The sequence below is a fragment of the Dermacentor albipictus genome, chromosome 2 (genome assembly GCF_038994185.2).
Source record: "Dermacentor albipictus isolate Rhodes 1998 colony chromosome 2, USDA_Dalb.pri_finalv2, whole genome shotgun sequence".
Taxonomy (NCBI): domain Eukaryota; kingdom Metazoa; phylum Arthropoda; class Arachnida; order Ixodida; family Ixodidae; genus Dermacentor; species Dermacentor albipictus.
Genome location: NC_091822.1, coordinates 142,734,504 through 142,753,359, shown reverse-complemented (window position 1 = coordinate 142,753,359; position 18,856 = coordinate 142,734,504). Strand labels below are relative to the sequence as shown.

Here is an 18,856-nt window from a genome sequence, read left to right as displayed (position 1 = left end):
TTCATTCAGTAGAGATACCAGCAGTCATATGCATTACGTAGTCAAGGAGTACAGACTGCTTACGTAAATACCTTGGAAATATCTACAGAAGTTCGACAGCTGCCTTAATTCTGCACAAGCAGGAAGATACTTATAAAAAAGGGGGTCAGACAGGGAGACACAATCTCTCCAATGCTATTCACTGCGTGCCTGGAAGAAGTATTGAAGCTATTAAACTGGGAAGGCTTAGGAGTAAGGATCGACGGCGAATATCTCGGCAACCTTCGGTTTGCCGACGACAATGTTCTATGCAGCAACAATGCAGACGAATTACAACAAATGATTGAGGACTTTAACACAGAGAGTGTGAGGGTCGGGTTGAAGATTAATGTGCAGAAGACACAGATAACGATGAATAACGAGAGTTCAAGATCGCCAGTCAGCCTCTAGAGTCTGTGAAGGAGTACGTTTACCTAGGTCAACCAATAACAGGGAACCCTGATCATGAGAAGGAAATACATAGAAGTATAAAAATGGGTTGGGTCGCATGCGGCAGGCATTGTCAGCTCCTGACTGGAAGCTTACCATTATCATTGAAAAGGAAGGTGTACAATCAGTGATTTTACCAGTGCTGACATATGGGGCAGAGACTTGGCGACTGGCAAAGAAGCTTGAGAACAAGTTAAGGACCGCGCAAAGAGCGATGAAACGAAGATTGCTAGGCATAACGTTACGATACAGAAAGAGAGCGGTTCGGATCAGAGAACAAACGCGTATAGACGATGTTCTGATTGACATCAAGAGAAAAAAATGGAGCTGGGCAGGTGATGTAATGCGCTGGTTAAATAACCGTTGGACAATTAGAGTTACAGAATGGGTACCATGAGAAGGGAAACGCAGTTGCGGACGGCAGAAGACAAGGTGGAACGATGAACTAGTTGGAATCGATTGGCGCTGGACAGGGGTAATTGGAGATTGCAGGGAGAGGCCTTCGTCCTGGAGTGGATATTAAACAGCCTGATGATGACGATGAGGTTAGCTGTAGTAATTGAAGTGTGAACTGAACGCTACTAATCTTAGCAACTGCATGCAACTCCACAACGCCCTTATAATCGCTGGCGCTTATCACGTCAATGCTGAAAAGTGGAAATACTATCTACAGAAGAAAAAAAAAAGAAAAACGAGGGGGCGAAACAACGCTGTATTTTGGGTAGGTCAAAGTAAAACAATCAGCAAGAAAAAGTGACTGAAATGTTGGTTCGCGCGATTTATTTTAAGCGGAAATATTTCACTAGGTGCAGCGGTCGTTGCAGCGAGCGCCAAGTGTTTTTTTTCTTTCTTTTTTCTTGGGGACGCTGCACTACAGATCACACGAAAAAAAAATTGTTTCGCAGCGTAATATATCAGCGGCGGACGTTAGAAAGTGGATAGTGTGAACTAATTAACGGTGCAGCTAGGTGGCTATGATTACTTGAGTTCCTTTTATTCGGTAGCTTTGAGGTACAAGCTGCAATTCCGGAGCACATCCATAGCGTTATGAAAGTAACGGCAGCCGCCAGATGCCTAATATGTGCCGCACCAATGTATTTCTATGCAAAATTTCGGATGGATGTATATAATCGACATATTAATGATATTAAATAAACGCTTGGCTTCAACCCGCATTTGCAACTTACATGAACGCCTTACAATGGTAATTTTTTCCCCTTTTGGTATCCATCAATATCGCCTCTAAAATTGTACCAGAACAAGTACGCGACGCTTGCTATGCTTGGAATCGCTTATATAAAATTCATTTTATGCAATGCGTAATCTCATGCAATGTTTTTGTTTATAGTGCGCCCGTTCAACAAACGTATGGCGAATATATATAGGGCGTATGTACTAAATCAAGCAATTACAAAGAAAAGATAGAAAAAAAAAGAGAACTGAAGTAGCGAACATCCACTACGTTCTGCCACTGATGCCTTTCAACAGATCGAATAGTTATCGCCAGAGTACTTTCTGAAAAGTATGAAAGGACTCTGGTTATCACGAAACCGACACTAAAAAAAAAGTATATATACTTTGCAAGATATGCGACCAAGTCTTGCGCGTCTTTTTGAAAAACCTGAAAAGAAATTTACTCTAAATTTTCAGAACATGCCAGTCGATCTACGCGGCATGATGAACGATCTTCTCGCATATTTTGATAATTGAACCATGACACTCTAAGCGCTGCAGCGGATGCAGTTCAATTTTCGCGGGTTTCGCAACTAGAGCCTCGTTTACTTTCGCCCTGAGCAAACGGGTGGAAACACGACACCGAATGCGCTTCCAGGGGAAGCTTCCGGTAAAGAAACCTAACAGTGCAAGCACTGCATCAAAAGGGGGCATTGACTGCATTTAGATTTCTCATGACGAGCTGTATGTGGCGAGCAAAGCAGCCGAGGGCCGCGGCGTCTGCGCTTTCGATTGCAGACGCCGTCAGGCGCCTAATTCACGCTTCTCCTTCGTCAAAGCATCTTTTTCTTGACCAGCCGCCTTCGCTAATGCGTTACGATAAATCCGTAGCTGTTCTTGCAAACACTATATCATACTATACCACAAATACCAGCTTTCTTACCTGCAGGAGCCGGCGGCTGACAACTGAAGCCCTCCTCGGTTGAATCCATTTCCTATAAGAGCGGCAGCGCGTTGAAACAAGTGGTAAATAAACAGAGTAAAGAAACTGAACTATAAATCGCGCGTCCAAATGAAACAACTCTCACCAACCTTCACATGGACTGGACCCGCCCGACAACCAAGACCACACTTCACAGCTTCGAAACGAAACTATGAGAGACTAGCAACAGCGAGCAACGAGTCATCAACGCAACCAAAAAAAAAAAAGACTGTTTAAAAAACAAGCAACAGTGGTGGACGTGAACGTAGCTCTCTACATAATTAAATCTTGTGGTCGCGTCTGTGCCTTAACACATATTCTTACAATGATGGCTTTATAATTGTTGCAATTATATCAATTATGGCCTAATTCTACGCAAAGAATCAGCGAGGTAATCAAAAGCACTGATTCAAAGTTTCTTGAGCTGTGCTGGCAACCGGTCCCAAGACATGGCGCGAAGCATGGCTAAAGCGTAGCATGGCGCGAAGTGCTGTTTTTGTTGCGGTGGTATCGTAAAATGGGAGCTTGTTTCGTTCGTAGTTCCCGAGTTAAAACCAGTCATACTGCGGCGCTTTTCTGATGCAGTCGCGCGACAAGCAACAATCCTAATAATGGTTTGTATTCCCGCTCTACGTCTTTTACGGATGTCAAAAAGCCAGTACGCGCAAGTTACAGATTCATTGTGCAAATCGTGACAGTTAATCACAATTCGGGATTCGGCATCGCGGCATGTCGACTGCATGCCCCTGTATGTTCACGGTCGCCGACAGGTTCCCAAATTTAAATGTCTCTGTGGTGAAATAATTCAACGGAGTGTTCCTGGACACTTCAGTCGAATTCCAGCGCTAAGTTGTTGCCCTTACAAACGGAAACTCAACCGCAGGACATTCGCAAGTTTTTCGCTTCTTCTGGGTCAGCGCCTGTGAAGCGAGCTGCCGATGATACAAAAAGAGAACCTGATGAGAAAAGCAAGCCCAAACAGTTGGCGAAAGCGGAGAAAGAGCCTGCGAAACCGAAGGCCTTGGAAAAGAAGAAGAAAGCTTCACCTGTGGAAGCTCCAAAGAAAGAAAAACATGAGCCGGCCAAGTCAGCGAAGGTACGAACACTTCACAGCTCTCTTTTTCTTAACTTCTTTTTTTCTTTTTCTTTTGGGATATCTGGTTATCTTCAATCAGGCAAGAATGGCGATTGGTGACAAAAATAACGAGAATCAAGAAATTTTCTCGCTTGTTGAACTTATCAAGGCTAAAGTACAGTCTTTTGTGATGCTGTTAAATAAACTTGCACTTGTTTCGTGGACTCTTTCTCAGCGTCTTAACATTCCACAGTGATGTGTTCACCAAAACAGACTTCAGTGTTGCTGCTCTCTATTTCCCTGTTTTTTAGGAAAAGAAGGAATCTGGAAAAAAGCCACGGCAGAGGATTGTCATGCTTGATTCCGGTTAGTTGACTCTTAATGAAGTTGCATGTGCATGAGCTGCATATACTCATAATACAGCTGTCTCAAAAATTACTTAAGTACAGAGTTCTAAAAAGCTCTTCAGTGACAGACGTCATTAAAAAAAGAGGGCCTTTATTTCGTTCAGATTCGGAAGATGAAGAACCAATCCCCAAAAAGGCCAAGAAGCAAACCAAAGAGTGTAAAGCTGCAATTGTTGACTCTGATGAAGGTAGGTGCATCATTCATGGCTGACAATGCCTTTTTCTGTTCTCTGTGACAATGAATGGGAAGCAATATGCTTTATCATTATTGTTCCAAAATAGCAACAAGCTGTCTGGTTTCATAAAAAGGAAAACTACTTTATTTGCATGTGAATAATGCAACCATTAATATAACATGTTTTTGATCTCTCCAAGAAAGAAAAAACTATATATATTATGCCCTTACACATGCCATGAACCCAAATATAACATAAAGATCGTTCTGGGGCTGGCGATCTCAAAAAAACAAACTTGCTTTATATTCATGCGAGTTTGGCAACTCAAGACAACAAGCACCGAAGAACTGCACTGCTGGTCTGTGACCTCGCACAATGTTTATTGCTATTTACTCTCCTTAAGGAGGTTAGAGAAGGCTGTTCTAGAGAGACGAGGAGAGAAAATAAAGTAGGGAAATTTGACTATTTATGTACTGTAAAATCAGGTAAAAAATAAATGAAAGCATCTATGAAAATGTGAAAAGCCACAGTTTGCTTGTGTCATCATTTCAGTGAAGTTGTGAAACCACCAAGCACAGTTAAGAGCAAAGGGGTTTTTGTTCGTCCCTTCTCTTCATCAACTCCATTGTTTCTAACTCCTCTTCCTCGTCTCTTAAGCCGTACCCTACCGCTCGCTCATGTCTGACGTGCACCTCTTCCCCCCCCCCCCCCCCGCGGACAAGTGGCCGTGGTCAGTTGAAGCGGGGGTCAGACGGGGGTGTTGATAATGGGAGCTGATTTGATCCTTACGATAGCAACTGCGTCTTCTTGCCCATTGTGCAGGATTGTGAAATGGTGTTCAGGGTGGGAAAAGGGCCGTCGTAGTGGGACTGAAGAGAACGACAAGGTGTGTCAGCACAGACAAAAACATATAAGGATGTTTGCAGATTTGAGGGTAGGAAAGTGTCATGCTTATTCATGTGAGCAGAGGTTGGTGATGGACGCAAGTTGTGCATGAAAATGCTTATATCCTGGACGAAGGAAGATGGATCTGAAATGTTTGACGTGGATACGGGGTTGACGAGGCCACCGGCCAAACGAAGGGTGCAGCTGTAAACCATCTCACCTACAGAGCAGCGGAGTTCTGCTGGGAGTGTTAAGTGAACGTCGAGCATCACGATTGGAAGGCGCAATATCCAACCCTTCGCGTGAGGCTGAGTGGTTAGTGCAGCTTTCAAGTGTTGATGTAGCCTATCGACGCTGCCTTTTGATGCAGGATGGTAAGCAATTGTGCGAATGTGCGCACAACCAAGAAGGGATGTTACAGACGTGGAAAGTGCTGATCGAAACTGTCTGCCTCGATCAGCGGTCACTATTGATGGCACTCCAAAACGGCTAATCCTTGTAGACAGAAAAGGATGTGCAACTGTCTTTGCCGTTATGTCAGGCATTGGAGCTGCTTCAGGCCACCATGTGTACCTATCAATACATGCAAGCAAATGCATATAACCATGGCATGGTGGCAAAGTGCTAATGATGTCCAAATCAGTGGTGTCGAAACGTGCATTGGGGAGAGGGAATTTGACCAATGGAGGCTTGATGTGTCACTGCACCTTGATACATTGACACGCTGTAGAAGTGCCGACCCAGTCGCATATATCAGCGCGTAAGCGTCGCCAAACGTAATGTTCGGTGATGAGATATTGCGTGGCACGTACACCTGGATGGCAGATTGAGTGCAGTGTATCAAAAACGGCACAGCCAAGCATAAATCCGGGTACTGTTAGGTGAAATGTCGCACCAGAGTGTGATGTCATGGTCAGGAAAGTTGACTTGCTCCAAACAGAGGGATGTAGAAAATCGGAGTCGTGGAAGTTCATTGTCGGATGCTTGTGCCGGCACGAGAGAAAACAAGGAAAGGCGAACAGAACTTGTGGCATTGATGGCAATACGACTGAGAGTGTCCGCTGCCCTGTTAAGACTGCCTTTGACATAGTGTGCATCTGTCCTGAATTCGGCAGTGAAAGCAAGATGTTGGAGCTCTCAAGCAGTACGGGTGGCACTGCAGGACTGTAAAGCCAAAATAGGTGGTTTGTGGTCATTAAGAATTCTAAATTGTCACCTTTCAAGGAAGTACCTGAAATGTTTCACTGCAAGGTAGGCTGCAAGGAGTTCCCATCAGAAAGTACTGTATCAGCATTCACTGTCACATACGTTGCAGGAAAAGAAGGAGATGGAAACCCTTGCACCATTAATCCACTGATAAAGAGTGGCTCCCATGGCTTCCAAAGAAGCATCCACCATAAGGCTAGTGGGAGCACTCTGTGAAAGATGATGCAGGAAGGCAGCTTGTGCAAGTTCAGTCTTAACAGCAGCTAAAGCTTGCTCAACGACTGTGTCCCAAGGAAGTGCGGTAGACTTGGCTTTCAAAAGGCAAAGGAGTGCTTTGAGAGGCTGCACCAATTTAGAGCATGCGGGGATGAAACGGCGATAAAAATGTGTGTGTCCGAGAAAATGTCGCAAGCTATGTGTGGACTTTGGTGGCAAGTAGTCAATGATGGCCGGAACCTTGTCAGGCAGCAGAGTGATGCCATGATTGGTGATGTGATGTTTGAGAAAATCGATCTTCGGAACCCCAAACTGACATTTGTCAACATTGATGACAAGATCATAATCACGAAGTTGAGTGGAAAGTTAGTGTAGATGTGCTTTGTTGGTTTCAACATCGGTGCTAGTGACAAGAAGATCATCTATGTAGGCAAAACAAAATAGTAAGCCTCTGGTGACTGCTTATGTAAGACGCCAAGAGGTTTGAGCTGCATTGCGCAAACCGAAAGGCAAAAAGGCGAAATGGGGTAGGTATAGCAGTTTTTGGATTGTCGGCTGGCTCAACGACAGTCTGGTGATGGGCTTTCACAAGATTGATTTTTGAACATATTGTTGTGCCGGTTAAAAAGGCAGTGCAATCCTGAATATTGGGTAGCGGGTATCAGTTAGGAACCGTGACTGCATTCAGTGCGCGATAAGCACCACAAGGCCGCCAGTCGTTTTTGTTCTTAGGCACCATGTTTAGTGCTGATGACCACAAGCTTCATGACGGACGAATGATTTTTAGTTGGAACACATGCTCGAATTCATTGCGGGCAACTTGAAGTTTGTCAGGACCGAGTCAGCGGAGGCAGCAGTGAATGGGTGGGCCTTTGGTAACAATACAATGGGTTACAGTGTGTTTAGAGGTTTTATTCATCGGAGGCTGTGTACTAATCTCCAGGAACTCGTTGAGTAGACCTGCATACAGTGAGGTTGGCAGTTTGATGAAAGTACGATTGAGAGCAGTAGCGTGCGACAGAAAACCGTTGACTGACAGATCCGCAATGTTATCCACCTGGCACAGCAGCTCATGCCCACGAGCAGATCAAAATGGCTCAAGAAATCAGCCCCTAAGGTGGCATAACGGACGTCTCTGTAGGTCTGCTTAATCTCTCGCTCATGTCTAAAACCAGCGATGTGCTAGAAGAACAGTTTGGTACAAAATGCTAGTAAACCCAGCTCTGTGCACTATCACTGGCCTACAATTCAATTTTTCTCTCACATGATTTTGCCTTCTGACCACCTGGCATGGATGTCAAGTGATATTACTCGAAAATATTGTAATGCAGTGTGTGGCTGTGCTGAAGCTTGGGACGTGTAATATTTCTTATGTAATGTATTGCATGCAGCCCTGCGAGTCATTTGCTTTGACCTTTTGTTTCAAGGCTCGGAAGACCCAGTTGCATCGAAGCCTACCAAACTATCACAGGCTGCAGTTTCAAAGGATGCATCTCCAAAGAAGCCTGTAAGGAAAGTCAATGGCAAGGAACCTCCAAGTCAGAAACTTGTGCCCGTTTCTGCTGATGATTTTTTCACAAGTGCTTCCTTAAGCCCCGCCTCCAAGTTGTCACTCAAGGCGGCTCAAGCGAAAAAGGTGCATACCCTCTTTAAACACCTCCGTATTTTATTTAATGTGAGCACGTAAATGGAAAGTGTTATTTCATGCAAATTTCTATAATGCTCATCATTTGTATATTATAGCTAATGAGGCTTGCAATGTGCTTTGTTATGGGAGCAATATACATTAATGAAGCACCTATGTTACGCGTTCATTGTGATTCAGTGGGAGGGGTAACTTTCTGCCCATTCACTTACAACAGCAATCTCGATCAAAGAAAGGAAGGATACATACTTGCATTCGTATATACAAATATTTTTATTATCGGCACAAAATTCAGGTATATCACATGCTCACAGAAGCACAGGGTAATTATTGGCAGGATGTAGCACGGCAGAGTTGTTTACTGCCAACTAAAAGGGAAAAGTGTGGTTACACGAAGTTAAAACATGCTTGCATATGTTGACTACAGGCAGCAGCTAGAATGTTGGCGTGTAAAAGCTCATATGAAGTACCATATGTTACATGAGTTTCAGTCATATGAAAACCTTAAATTCTAATAAATATTATTGAGTGAATGAAAAACGCTTCTATCTGATTTTTTATATGTAATCTCTCCCTTGCTCAATACAAGTTTGCAGCACCTGCAGAGCGCCTGGACTCCCATTGAAAAAAATTTTGTTTGGCTGTGCAACCATTCGTGCATTGCTTGGTGTACCTTTTCGTCTGATTGAACTATTTCCTCCATTGCCGCCTTGAGCAGTTCAGGCAGGTGGTAATCACTTATTGCGACATCTGGCGACTAGGAGAATGCGGTAGACACTCGGCATGCAGGCCTTGAATGCTTGCACTTGTCATTGGGCTTTACGAGGACGAGTATTGTCATGCTCTGGCATCAAAGCTCGGCATGCTTGACCCAGGTGACAAGCATCTTTCAGAGATGACACACCAGTTTAAATTTTCTCTCTCCATTCATGTACCTGCTGCTGTGACAGACATGCATTATTGTACGTTCACCCTTCGATGAACTTCACTAGATTTTACTTCTTTGCAAATCTCGGAAGTAACAATTTATTATTGTGTGGTACATGCCTCGAGCGTGGCAGCCACACTGACACTGTGACGTTTGTTCAGCTACACACTTCTGCCACCTACTCAATATGTTTTGCACCAGTGACAGCAGCTTTTCAAACTTTCAGGTCAGTGGCATGAAATTTTAAAATCTTATTAAAACATTATAATTTTATAAATGTGTTTGTATGGTGGTAAACAGTAATGCATAGCTAAGGGGAAAACATTGAAAAGGCTTTTACTTATCTGTTTCAGACACGGCGCCTGGAGGTGCAACTTCTTTTAGTTTGTGTTGAGTTAGTGTGTGTGTTCTGAGCACGTGTATGTGTGTGCACCAAGGAGGATATATAAAAATTGCTGGAGTGGAAGCCGCCTATACGCGCCTATGGGCAAGGGTGAAGCCGCGCCGAACGGCCGGCGGCCATCTTACCAGTGGCAAAAGGCAGCGGCGCAGCCGCGCCTGTCCGCGCTTCTACTTTTTCGCGCTGCTCATGAAGGCGCTCGCATTCGGAAACCAATGAAAACAAGTGCTTCTGGTTGTAAACGGTTATCTCCCATCAACTGTAGCAGCCAACTGGCGTGAAGAAGGCTATTTAACTGCGGAAATATTAGGGAGAAAAGCATAGCGCAGCCGCGCTTTTTCGCGTTTACAAAGCAACGCTAACGAGCGGTTAATTCTAGTAATTAACGTCTATTTTTCGTCAACCAGAGGGAAACTGGCATGTACAAGGCAGTTTGCCAGCTCAAATATTAAGCAGAAAAGCTTAATTAGCACTGCCGCGCTCGTGCTTTTCCGCGCTGTGGATGACGTTATTCGCATTTACAGAGCAACGAAAACGAGTGGTTCTAGTCATATACATTTATTTTCCATCAGCTAGCAGAAAAGTGGCATGTAGAAGGCAGTGTAACTGTAGAAATATTAAGGATAAAAGCGTAATGCAGCTGCTCCCATTTAGAAAGGAATGCAAATGTGTGGTTCTAGTTGTAGTCAATTATTTACCATCAACCAGCAGCCAACTGATATACAGAAGGCAGTTCAAATGAGCAGATATTAGGGAGAAAATCTCACATACCGTCAAGAACACCATGACAAACACCCTACTGGTGATTGAAAATAATCACCCTCGACAAAAGTGGTCTCACTTTGTTTTTGATCAGTTCACGGTTTCGTTCTTTCGTCATGTGGTGTATTCTCACTTTTATATATATTTCAGCGATTTTTTTTGCACAAAATATAAATATGGTTATCAAGTGGATCAAGATCAAGGATGTGGTCCTCCAGTTTCTGGAACCAGTTTTTCTCTGTGCAGGTGCCCAGGACTTCAAGGATGAGGTGTTTTGATCTTACCGTCACCATTTCAATAGTATCATATTCTGCCTGTAGCCATCGCAGCCCCTTTTCAACTGCTTCACACAGGCCAACGACGTCTTGTGACGGTGAAATGAGTCCACCTCGGCTCTTTTGCCTAATTAAAGGTGCCAGTTCATCCGAGGGCAGGGCTGCGATGCACAGTTCACATGTTACCGTTGAACGAACTTTCTGAACGACGAAACCTGCAATGTACGGCACTACAGCACCGACAAAAGCTGACAAGCTTTCTGGGCAGTCAATGCGATGGGTATAGTTGTGGTCGTCGGCCTGCAGGATTGATGACCTGCGCATATCAGTAAGCATGCTGCTTTCACCTACCAAAGCTCCTGTAGTTGTTAGATTTAGAATTGAGACTATGTTTTGGGAGCAGTTTCCAGAGATTGATGAAATCACTTCTGTCTGAACCAACAGACGCTTGTATGCAGCCTTGAACTGCGCAGCGGTTGGGTTGTTGTTATGAGCACCTCGTGCACGTATGGACCCGAAGAAGTTTTCGGCGTGATCCTGGCTAAGCTTGTGGGTCAGCAAGTATTTCAGCTGATCCTTGCGAACAAGCTCATCGAACAATTTTTTTGTGCTGGTTATGCACACCAAAAATCCAACGAACCCAGTTTTCTTCAGCCCTTCTATTACTGGACGCCCCGCAGGGTCTCTTAGCCCTTGCATGTAGGCAGGGCCTCTGAAAAAAAATAGCTTCCAGTGGCACTCCGGCGCGAAATGCACACAGCAAAGACGATCTCCATCTTTCGCATGCCACCTTTCACGGCGAACAGCCCGCTCACACAGGCTCCGCAGCTCCGGATCTTTTGGAAACCTGTCGGCAATTCCAGGACTACTAGTCGTTGCACACACACGCACACAACTTATAAGTTGACATCCATCGGCAACGCGAGCGTAGTGTCTCAATGAACGTGTCCTCGTGTACTTACAGGTGAAACGTGAGGCCACAACCCTTCTTCAGCCTGTTCGCACATCCGTAGGCAACGCAAGAGGCAACCATAATCAAATCGATGGTGTTTACATGCCCCTCACATAACTTGCACTGCAGACCAACTCACGAAAACAGCAGCGTGAGCCGGTGCCGCCGGAGCCGAGCGCGCTTTCTGCCTCTGGTAAGATGGCGGACGGAGGCTTCGGTCGGAGCGCGCCTTCTCCACTCCAGCAATTTTTATATATCCTCCTTGGTGTGCACACACATGCACACACAAATGACAGCTAGAACGCAGCAAGATGTTGCATGAACACTTTGTTGCTAAATGGCTCCATGTCACAGTAACTGCTTCCATGTGCATGGGAGCACCACACTAGCCATGCAAAGATTATAGTTTCTCAAAACGCCTATAACCAGCACAGAAACAGCCATGAAACTACACTTGTGGGCAGCTATCTGAAACTAGGCTGGCCTATTAGGCGCAGTGGGAATCGGTCGCTGTAGTGAGTTCACATGATAGTTGTTCTAAACTGTTAATTCTTTGTTCTCTGAAAATATTTTGCAATAGGTAATTCTTGCCAGCAATAGATAACAATTCATCACCTATTGAGGTAAATGGAGGGATGTCCAAAGCATATGGCAGAGTTTATTTTAATACATGCTGCCCACAAATGCACATTAGGAGCTGCGAGTTCTGTAGAATGTTTTCAACAGTGTTTTTGCAACAACTTGTGGTGCGTGCCACACATTTTGCAGGTTTCGACTTCAAAGGAGTCTCATGATGACGATGATTTCCAGAAAACACTAGAAACGCTTGATGAAAAGCCAAAGGTGAGCAAAGCCTTTAGTGTCCCATAAGCTCTGCTTGAAACATTTGGTCTACAGAAAGTCCACTAGTCATTTCAGTTGCCACTGGCCTCTACCATTGAAAAAGTGCAGCAACTAATATTTGAAACCACAATCCCAACTGCATCAGTAAATGAAAGTGCGATATTTTATAAATGTGCCTAATAAGCAAAATAGTATTGTGTAAAATTGTTAGGGCAGTAGTTACAGTAAAACCTTGTTTAATCGGATTTTGTGGGATTAAAAAACATGTGTGAGTGATCCGAATGCCAGACTATTGAAAGAAACATGACAACAGTGAATATCTACGCACTGCATTAACATGCCTTTATTTACTGAAATTTGTTTGCCCTTGTTTCTACATTGAGAAAAATCAACATTGAAACTCCAAAAAGGTGCAGTATGTTCCCTGTAGTCTCACTTTGACGTCAAATGTTCTTTTAGGAAGAACAGCTGGCCACACGTTCAACTCCCCGGAAGGCCAGCAAAGACACTGAGAGGTCCCAGAAATCTGGAAAACCTACTGAGAGTCCCAGTGCAAGAAAGGCATCACCATCAAAAGGTGGGAGTCGTGTTTGCATTGTATATAGAAATGGTGCCAGTGCTATAAGTAGTGCAAGTAGTGCTATAAGAAAAGAAAAAAAAAAGAAGCTACAAATGATACCGTGATAGTATATCTTTTTAAAGGTGTGTCTGAGATTGTCAAGCCCTCCTGTAATAATTACAGTGACCTTTTAAATTTTTTTTATTATTTTGCCTTTCAACGTTGCCATCTACTCTCAAACACAAGCACCTGTTACAAGAAAATGCATGACTGATTCGGCACTGTCACTTCTTTTTCATGCTAGTGTGTGAATTGCATGTGTAAATGGAACATAATTGTTTTAGAAAGCTTCTAATGACAGCGTCAAGAGCATGATGTTTTATATTTGAAAAATTGTGAAAAATTTTCGTTGTTTCAGGTAATGCACAGAAGCCAGAAACTAGCAAGAAGCTGGAGAAGGAAAAGGCCCCAGTCAAGCTTACACCAGAGAAACGAAAAGCTGAATCACAAGGTGTGCACAGATCTCTTAATTTGTTGAGGCTGCATAGACATGTGACAGCGCTCATGCCCCCATGTCCTTTGACGACACCTATTGCACTTTTGATCGTTGCTCAGAGGCAGTGGCGTTCTGCTGCTCTACACGAGCGTGCAGGTTTGGTTATGACCTGCAACCGCCACATTTCAAATTACGCTAAATGCAGAAACTGCAATGTATTGTAAATGCGCTTTACAATACATTGTGCTTTAGATGCCTGTTTAAGGCACCCTAGAACACGTTTTCTTGAAACCTGAGCAGCATGTTGCAATGAGTGTGTTGCCTTGCACTTGCAGGGAATATACTACCAAACGAATTTTTGAAAATGGCCTTACATAAATGGATATATTAGTTTGTTTTGCCCCACAGCCCCTCAACTTATTAGTAAATCTCAGCTGCGGCAGTGCTTATGGCAGTGTTTTAGCTATTGCGTTTTTTTTCCCCATACTTTCCGCTACATGCTGTCAGTCACCTTCCTACGTGGGCCTCTGCAAAAGCAGCCCTCGACTAAACAGCAGTCATAGGCAGAGGGGAGCGTGTCAAGAATCTCCACTGCCCTATTTTGCAGTAATCCTTGGGAGACCTAGGGCCGTATTCTATAACGGTTCACTTTGGAACTGATTCACTTAGCTGTTGTGTCTGAGTTACATGACTCAGAGAAAGAGTGGAACGTCGCAGCACGAAGGAGACTAATGAATGAGCGGCGTTCTGCCGTTAGGTCACGTCATCATTTTTATTTGTACTTTGGGGGCAATATAGTAATTGAAGGACGTTGCTAGTTTTGCAAAAATATATTGGCTTGTATACAACACTTGCACATTTAATTTCCAATAATAACTGTGAGCTTCCGACGCAGCTGGCTGGTGGTTAAATTTTTTCGTTTGAGTCTTTCTTTCCTCTCTCTCTCTCTCTCTCTCTCGCTAGGTGGTGCACCATACGTTAAGCCGCAGCTCTAGGAGGATTTCGTTCAGCCATGGCTAAGCTTCTTGGGGCGGTCGGTTGCGATGAGAGTTCCGTTTACACATCCCACAACTTCAAGAATCTTGTCACAGTCAAGGAAGCATTTTTGACTGCAGCTTTTTCCTGCACCATAGAGCGAAATCTTACACCCCTTTCTCTTTTTCCTACACTGTAATGACGCCAGCTACAATGGTAATGGCACAACGGACTGACGGTTGCAACAACCCAATAGCTTCTACATTCCAGATGCACTGCTGAAAACAATCCGTGCCAAAAAAAACGTAGCACGCACAGCACTTGAGTCACAGTGTCAATGCTACTAAATCTTGGGATCCATGATGTTCTAGTTCATCACAAATCCATCACACTATCTTTTTGGATAGCCTAAAATGCCTTCAGAGCTCTCCTTCACTCATGTCGAACGCGTCGGGCCATTGCCTCTCGTCTTTGGCCAACGCTCACTGGCAACACAACAAAAGAAGTCGCTATCAGAGTCTCTGTTGTCTCGCCAGTCAGCGGGAGGCTAGAGAGAAAGAGTGTGTGATTCAAAAGGGGAAGAGGCGCTGTTTTCTGCAGGCCTTTAGGGAGCATGGCTCAGCGCCTTGGGAAAGGGAAGGGGGACATAAAAAAGAAAGAAAAGAGAGAAGGTCAAGGCGATTGCAGAACCAGACGGCCATTGTTGCCCTAGCAACCCTCAAGATCATGTTTGCGACTGCGTGCAACCCTTGAGCGAACCACTTCTCCTCAGTTCTACTTGTAGCAGACGATTGGTTCGCTTCCAGATGATTGACAGCCTGTGTGATGACAACAAAATTTATAGTCACGCCCACCAGGGACAACGACAACGAAGTGCCGACCAATGACATTCGTGAGAGCGAACTGGTTCCAAAGCAAACCATTACAGAAGAAGGTCTGGGGTCTAGGAAAGTGTGCGTGCGTGCACATGCAAGTAAGCAGAGTTCAAAAATCGCCCTACGGCCGGCATCACTTAGCTGCTGCCACCTGGCATCACCTGGCTGGTGGCTGGGAGTTTGGAACGTGGTCGCAAGAAACTTTTATTCAGCTGCAAAGCTTTCCGAAAAACCCATATGGGTTACCTGTGTAGCTTTGCAGTGTTGTCAGGCGGATATTATTTACCTTTCACGGAACTTCCATCACCTTGCGGATTTTCTCAGAACTCATTTGCCGTTACTAAAGAGCCATGATATACTACAACCGTAATTTTATGGTGATAATTTTATCAGGAAAAATGAGACAGTGTAATCTTGAAAACTTTCGTGTATTACAAAATTATTGCACTTTTGAAACAGCTAAATACAATCGAATCTTGATAATTGAAACTTGAAGGGGCCCAAAAGTTTGCTCGTAGTAAAAGAAGTTGGGATTAAAGGAAGGTAATTGCTACCTGCTATGGCGCATGTGCACTGTGCCAACACACGTGTGGGAAGTTCCGGAAAATTTATTCGCACATGTAATTACAAATTACAGGACATCCGTCACTAACAAATAATCAGTGATGCGCACCTGCACACGTTTGTCTTACAGTGACTCAATGAACGTCGCTCAAAGCTTGCAAACTAGTTCCGACCCAGCATCCGCATTCTGCAGACGTGATGCCATATCTCTTGGCGATTTCTGTCATGCAAAGGGTGCCTTTGTTGACTTCGTGCAGAATGTCCACTTTTGTTTGGAGGTCCTTTAGTGGGCCATACATGCCCTGGCTCGCCGTGATGCTTGCAATTGTAACACTTAACGCACACCCTCCGAAGCTTAGCCAACGCACCAAGAACATTATGGCACCAAGAATGGGGACACCGCAGGTGATTGGGCTGACTGACTGAGCCTCCGCCACTGCTTCACTCTGCGCTGCAGCCACAGCGTTCAAGGTCAACATGGGACCAGAAAATAAATTATGGGGTTTTACGTGCCAAAACCACTTTCTGATTATGAGGCACGCCATAGTGGAGGACTCCGGAATATTTCGACCACCTGGGGTTCTTTAATGTGCACCTAAATCTAAGTACACGGGTGTTTTCGCATTTCGCCCCCATCGAAATTGGATTCGATCCCGCGACTTCGTGCTCAGCAGCCTAACACCATAGCCACTGAGCAACCACGGCGGGTAACCAGAAAATAGAGGAAGCAGAAAGGAGAAGGGTTCACTGCCATTTTCTCTGCGTGGCTGAGACGGATGTACATACGCACATTTTCTAGCGTGACACAGAAACTGTGACCTTGGCATTTGAAAGAGGGTGAAATTTCTGCCACGTTTTCTTTCCCCCTTTTTAATCTCTCTCCCTCTTTTTCTTTCTTTCATACTTTTTTCGCGCAGCATTGAAGGGTCTCTCCTAAGCTTTTCCTCTATGGCAGGGTCAGAGCAATGCTGGTCAGATGAGGCGCCACCACATGATTTGGCACACTGCTGAGAGCATTGTCGGAGCGCAGTACGTTCGAATTAACTGTTGCAATTGCTTGCACGTTCGAATTATCCGGCGTTTTTATTCATTGGAATGCACAACTTTGATGGGACCACAGCGTGAGTTTGAATTAACAAGATTTGACTGTACCATAATACAGCACCAGCGTGTTACATTTAAAATATTTTAGCCCACTCTGTTGCCTTAACTTGACCACGTTGAATATCCCCAAAATATGTTCATACTTTTCAAGGAACATTTTTTTCACGTCGAACATTGTGTATTTTAGACTAGCATTTCCTGTCCGACCGATGTCAAACTAATAAAAGCTGACTGCATGTGATGTCCTTGTGCTTTTTAAAACAAGATACCCTTTTCTGATGTAATGTTATCAATTTTTCATTAGTTGCTGCCAGCCCACTGTCAAAGAAGCCTGAGGAAGCAACACCTGGCAAGCAAGCTGTGAAGAAAGAACAGCCTGCACCTTCTAAGGTATGCTTTATTTCCAAAAGTTCATGTTTAGTATGCACAAAGAAAAGTGTGGCGGGTTAGTGTGAGTTGTATGGATTTCATCTGGCATGGAAAGTACAGTACTTTGAGTTCTGTAGGTTCAAAGGTAACGTTGGACAGCTTCGTGATGCTCTGTAGATATTGAAAAAGTCATTTCTCTGTTAATGTTTTTTTTAACTGTTCCAAAGGAAGAGGTACCCAAGAAAGGGAAGCCGGCTGCTGCCACCACGCCTTCCTTTCGGAGAGGAAATGCTGCTAGCTACCAGAGTTACCTCAACAGGGAAGGCCCGAGGTTGCTGGGAACACGAGACATACCAGAGGTGCTGTCGGCATAGCTCCGATTTTTATGTGTTGTCCAGTTCCTCAATCACTGATGCTGCCAGCACAAGGAATCATACATGCATGATACATGTAGTGATGGAACCGCACCTGTTTGATTACCATTATTTGTAAATTTAGATACGTGGCCTAAACAAAGTCAATACTGATGGCTTTCGTGCATGATTTCTTGAAGAAAAAGAAAACCGTGTTACTTGAATCAACGCTTGCGTTCGATATCGCTTTGACACCTTGCTTGAGTGCACATGCAGTTGAAACCACTTATAACGATACTGGCTTTAACACTATATCGGTTATAACAATGAGAGGCTGCTGCACCATCAACTTTTGTATGTTTTCTATGGTGAAATAACCTGCTAACTGCATTGCCCCCGTGTTGCATTATCAGTTATCACGACTGGGTGTCTGTGCCGAGAGGTAATGAAATGCAAAATCCTTGAAAAGAATAAGGCAAGAGAAATTCGGTCCACTGCACGGTGACCTGCTGCCCTAACAGCCGCCGTGCGCAAGTTTTTCAGCCTTCTATGCACCCCCAGCCTCGCACGCCTCTCTCCCGTCACCCTTCCACCCATCCTAATACGAATGGGCTGCACCCATAGCTCAATTGCGCACCACCCTCCAAAACATTAATGGACCACGCCAACTGTTGCTCTCCCAGATTGCTCGCTGGCCCCTCATTCTGTGCAGTTCTGCAAATGGATTAGGTCGCTCACGCTCGTCTTTGCAGGTTGCATCGAAGTCATTCCTGGCCATGTGGTTTCTCGGCATTGTTTGTCTTGCCACCAAAGTGGAAGATGGCTGATTTGCCCGCTGTTCATTAGCAATGCACGACATTGCCGGTGAAAAGAAAGTGCACTGCTATAGATTTGGAAACTAAGCGCTTCTAACCGATGAGGCGATTGTTGCAAACGTGCTTGCATCAGATAGTGACAGCAGCGATGGCTTGGTAGGGCAGGCTGCCACAGCGTTGTCCTCACAGAAGGCTCAGAAGATGATTCAGTTCCTCCAGGAATTTGTTTTCACAAGAAACCTTTCACAGCACTACGTGGAGCACCTAGATGCCTTAAAGAAAGATGTCGGCGAGCTTCACATATAATAAGCAAGGCCGACAGACGTGGGGTTTTGTTGTGCAAGCCACGGAAA

General features: G+C 44.6%; 2 protein-coding genes across 3 annotated transcripts in view; one reads left to right on the top strand and one right to left on the bottom strand.

Moving 5' to 3' along the window:
* LOC139056133 (2',3'-cyclic-nucleotide 3'-phosphodiesterase-like) overlaps nt 1-3,756 on the bottom strand; it is a 67,422-nt gene extending 63,666 nt beyond the window's left edge. The window contains exons 1-2 of one of the 2 annotated variants that reach the window (XM_070534033.1): nt 3,670-3,756; nt 2,585-2,636 (exon numbers count right to left, since the gene is read on the bottom strand). In XM_070534033.1, coding sequence (XP_070390134.1) covers nt 2,585-2,633 — 49 coding nt within the window. In that variant the 5' untranslated portion in view covers nt 2,634-2,636; nt 3,670-3,756. Of the gene's footprint in view, nt 1-2,584; nt 2,637-2,733; nt 2,875-3,669 lie in introns of those variants that run through there. The other variant, XM_070534031.1, reaches the window with a different exon arrangement.
* Gnf1 (germ line transcription factor 1) overlaps nt 3,006-18,856 on the top strand; it is a 63,528-nt gene continuing 47,677 nt past the window's right edge. Inside the window, exons 1-10 of the mRNA XM_070534030.1 lie at nt 3,006-3,237; nt 3,507-3,719; nt 4,010-4,064; nt 4,210-4,293; nt 8,016-8,224; nt 12,319-12,393; nt 12,853-12,970; nt 13,371-13,463; nt 17,271-17,356; nt 17,563-17,694. Coding sequence (XP_070390131.1) covers nt 3,235-3,237; nt 3,507-3,719; nt 4,010-4,064; nt 4,210-4,293; nt 8,016-8,224; nt 12,319-12,393; nt 12,853-12,970; nt 13,371-13,463; nt 17,271-17,356; nt 17,563-17,694 — 1,068 coding nt within the window. The 5' untranslated portion in view covers nt 3,006-3,234. The remainder of the gene's footprint in view (nt 3,238-3,506; nt 3,720-4,009; nt 4,065-4,209; nt 4,294-8,015; nt 8,225-12,318; nt 12,394-12,852; nt 12,971-13,370; nt 13,464-17,270; nt 17,357-17,562; nt 17,695-18,856) is intronic.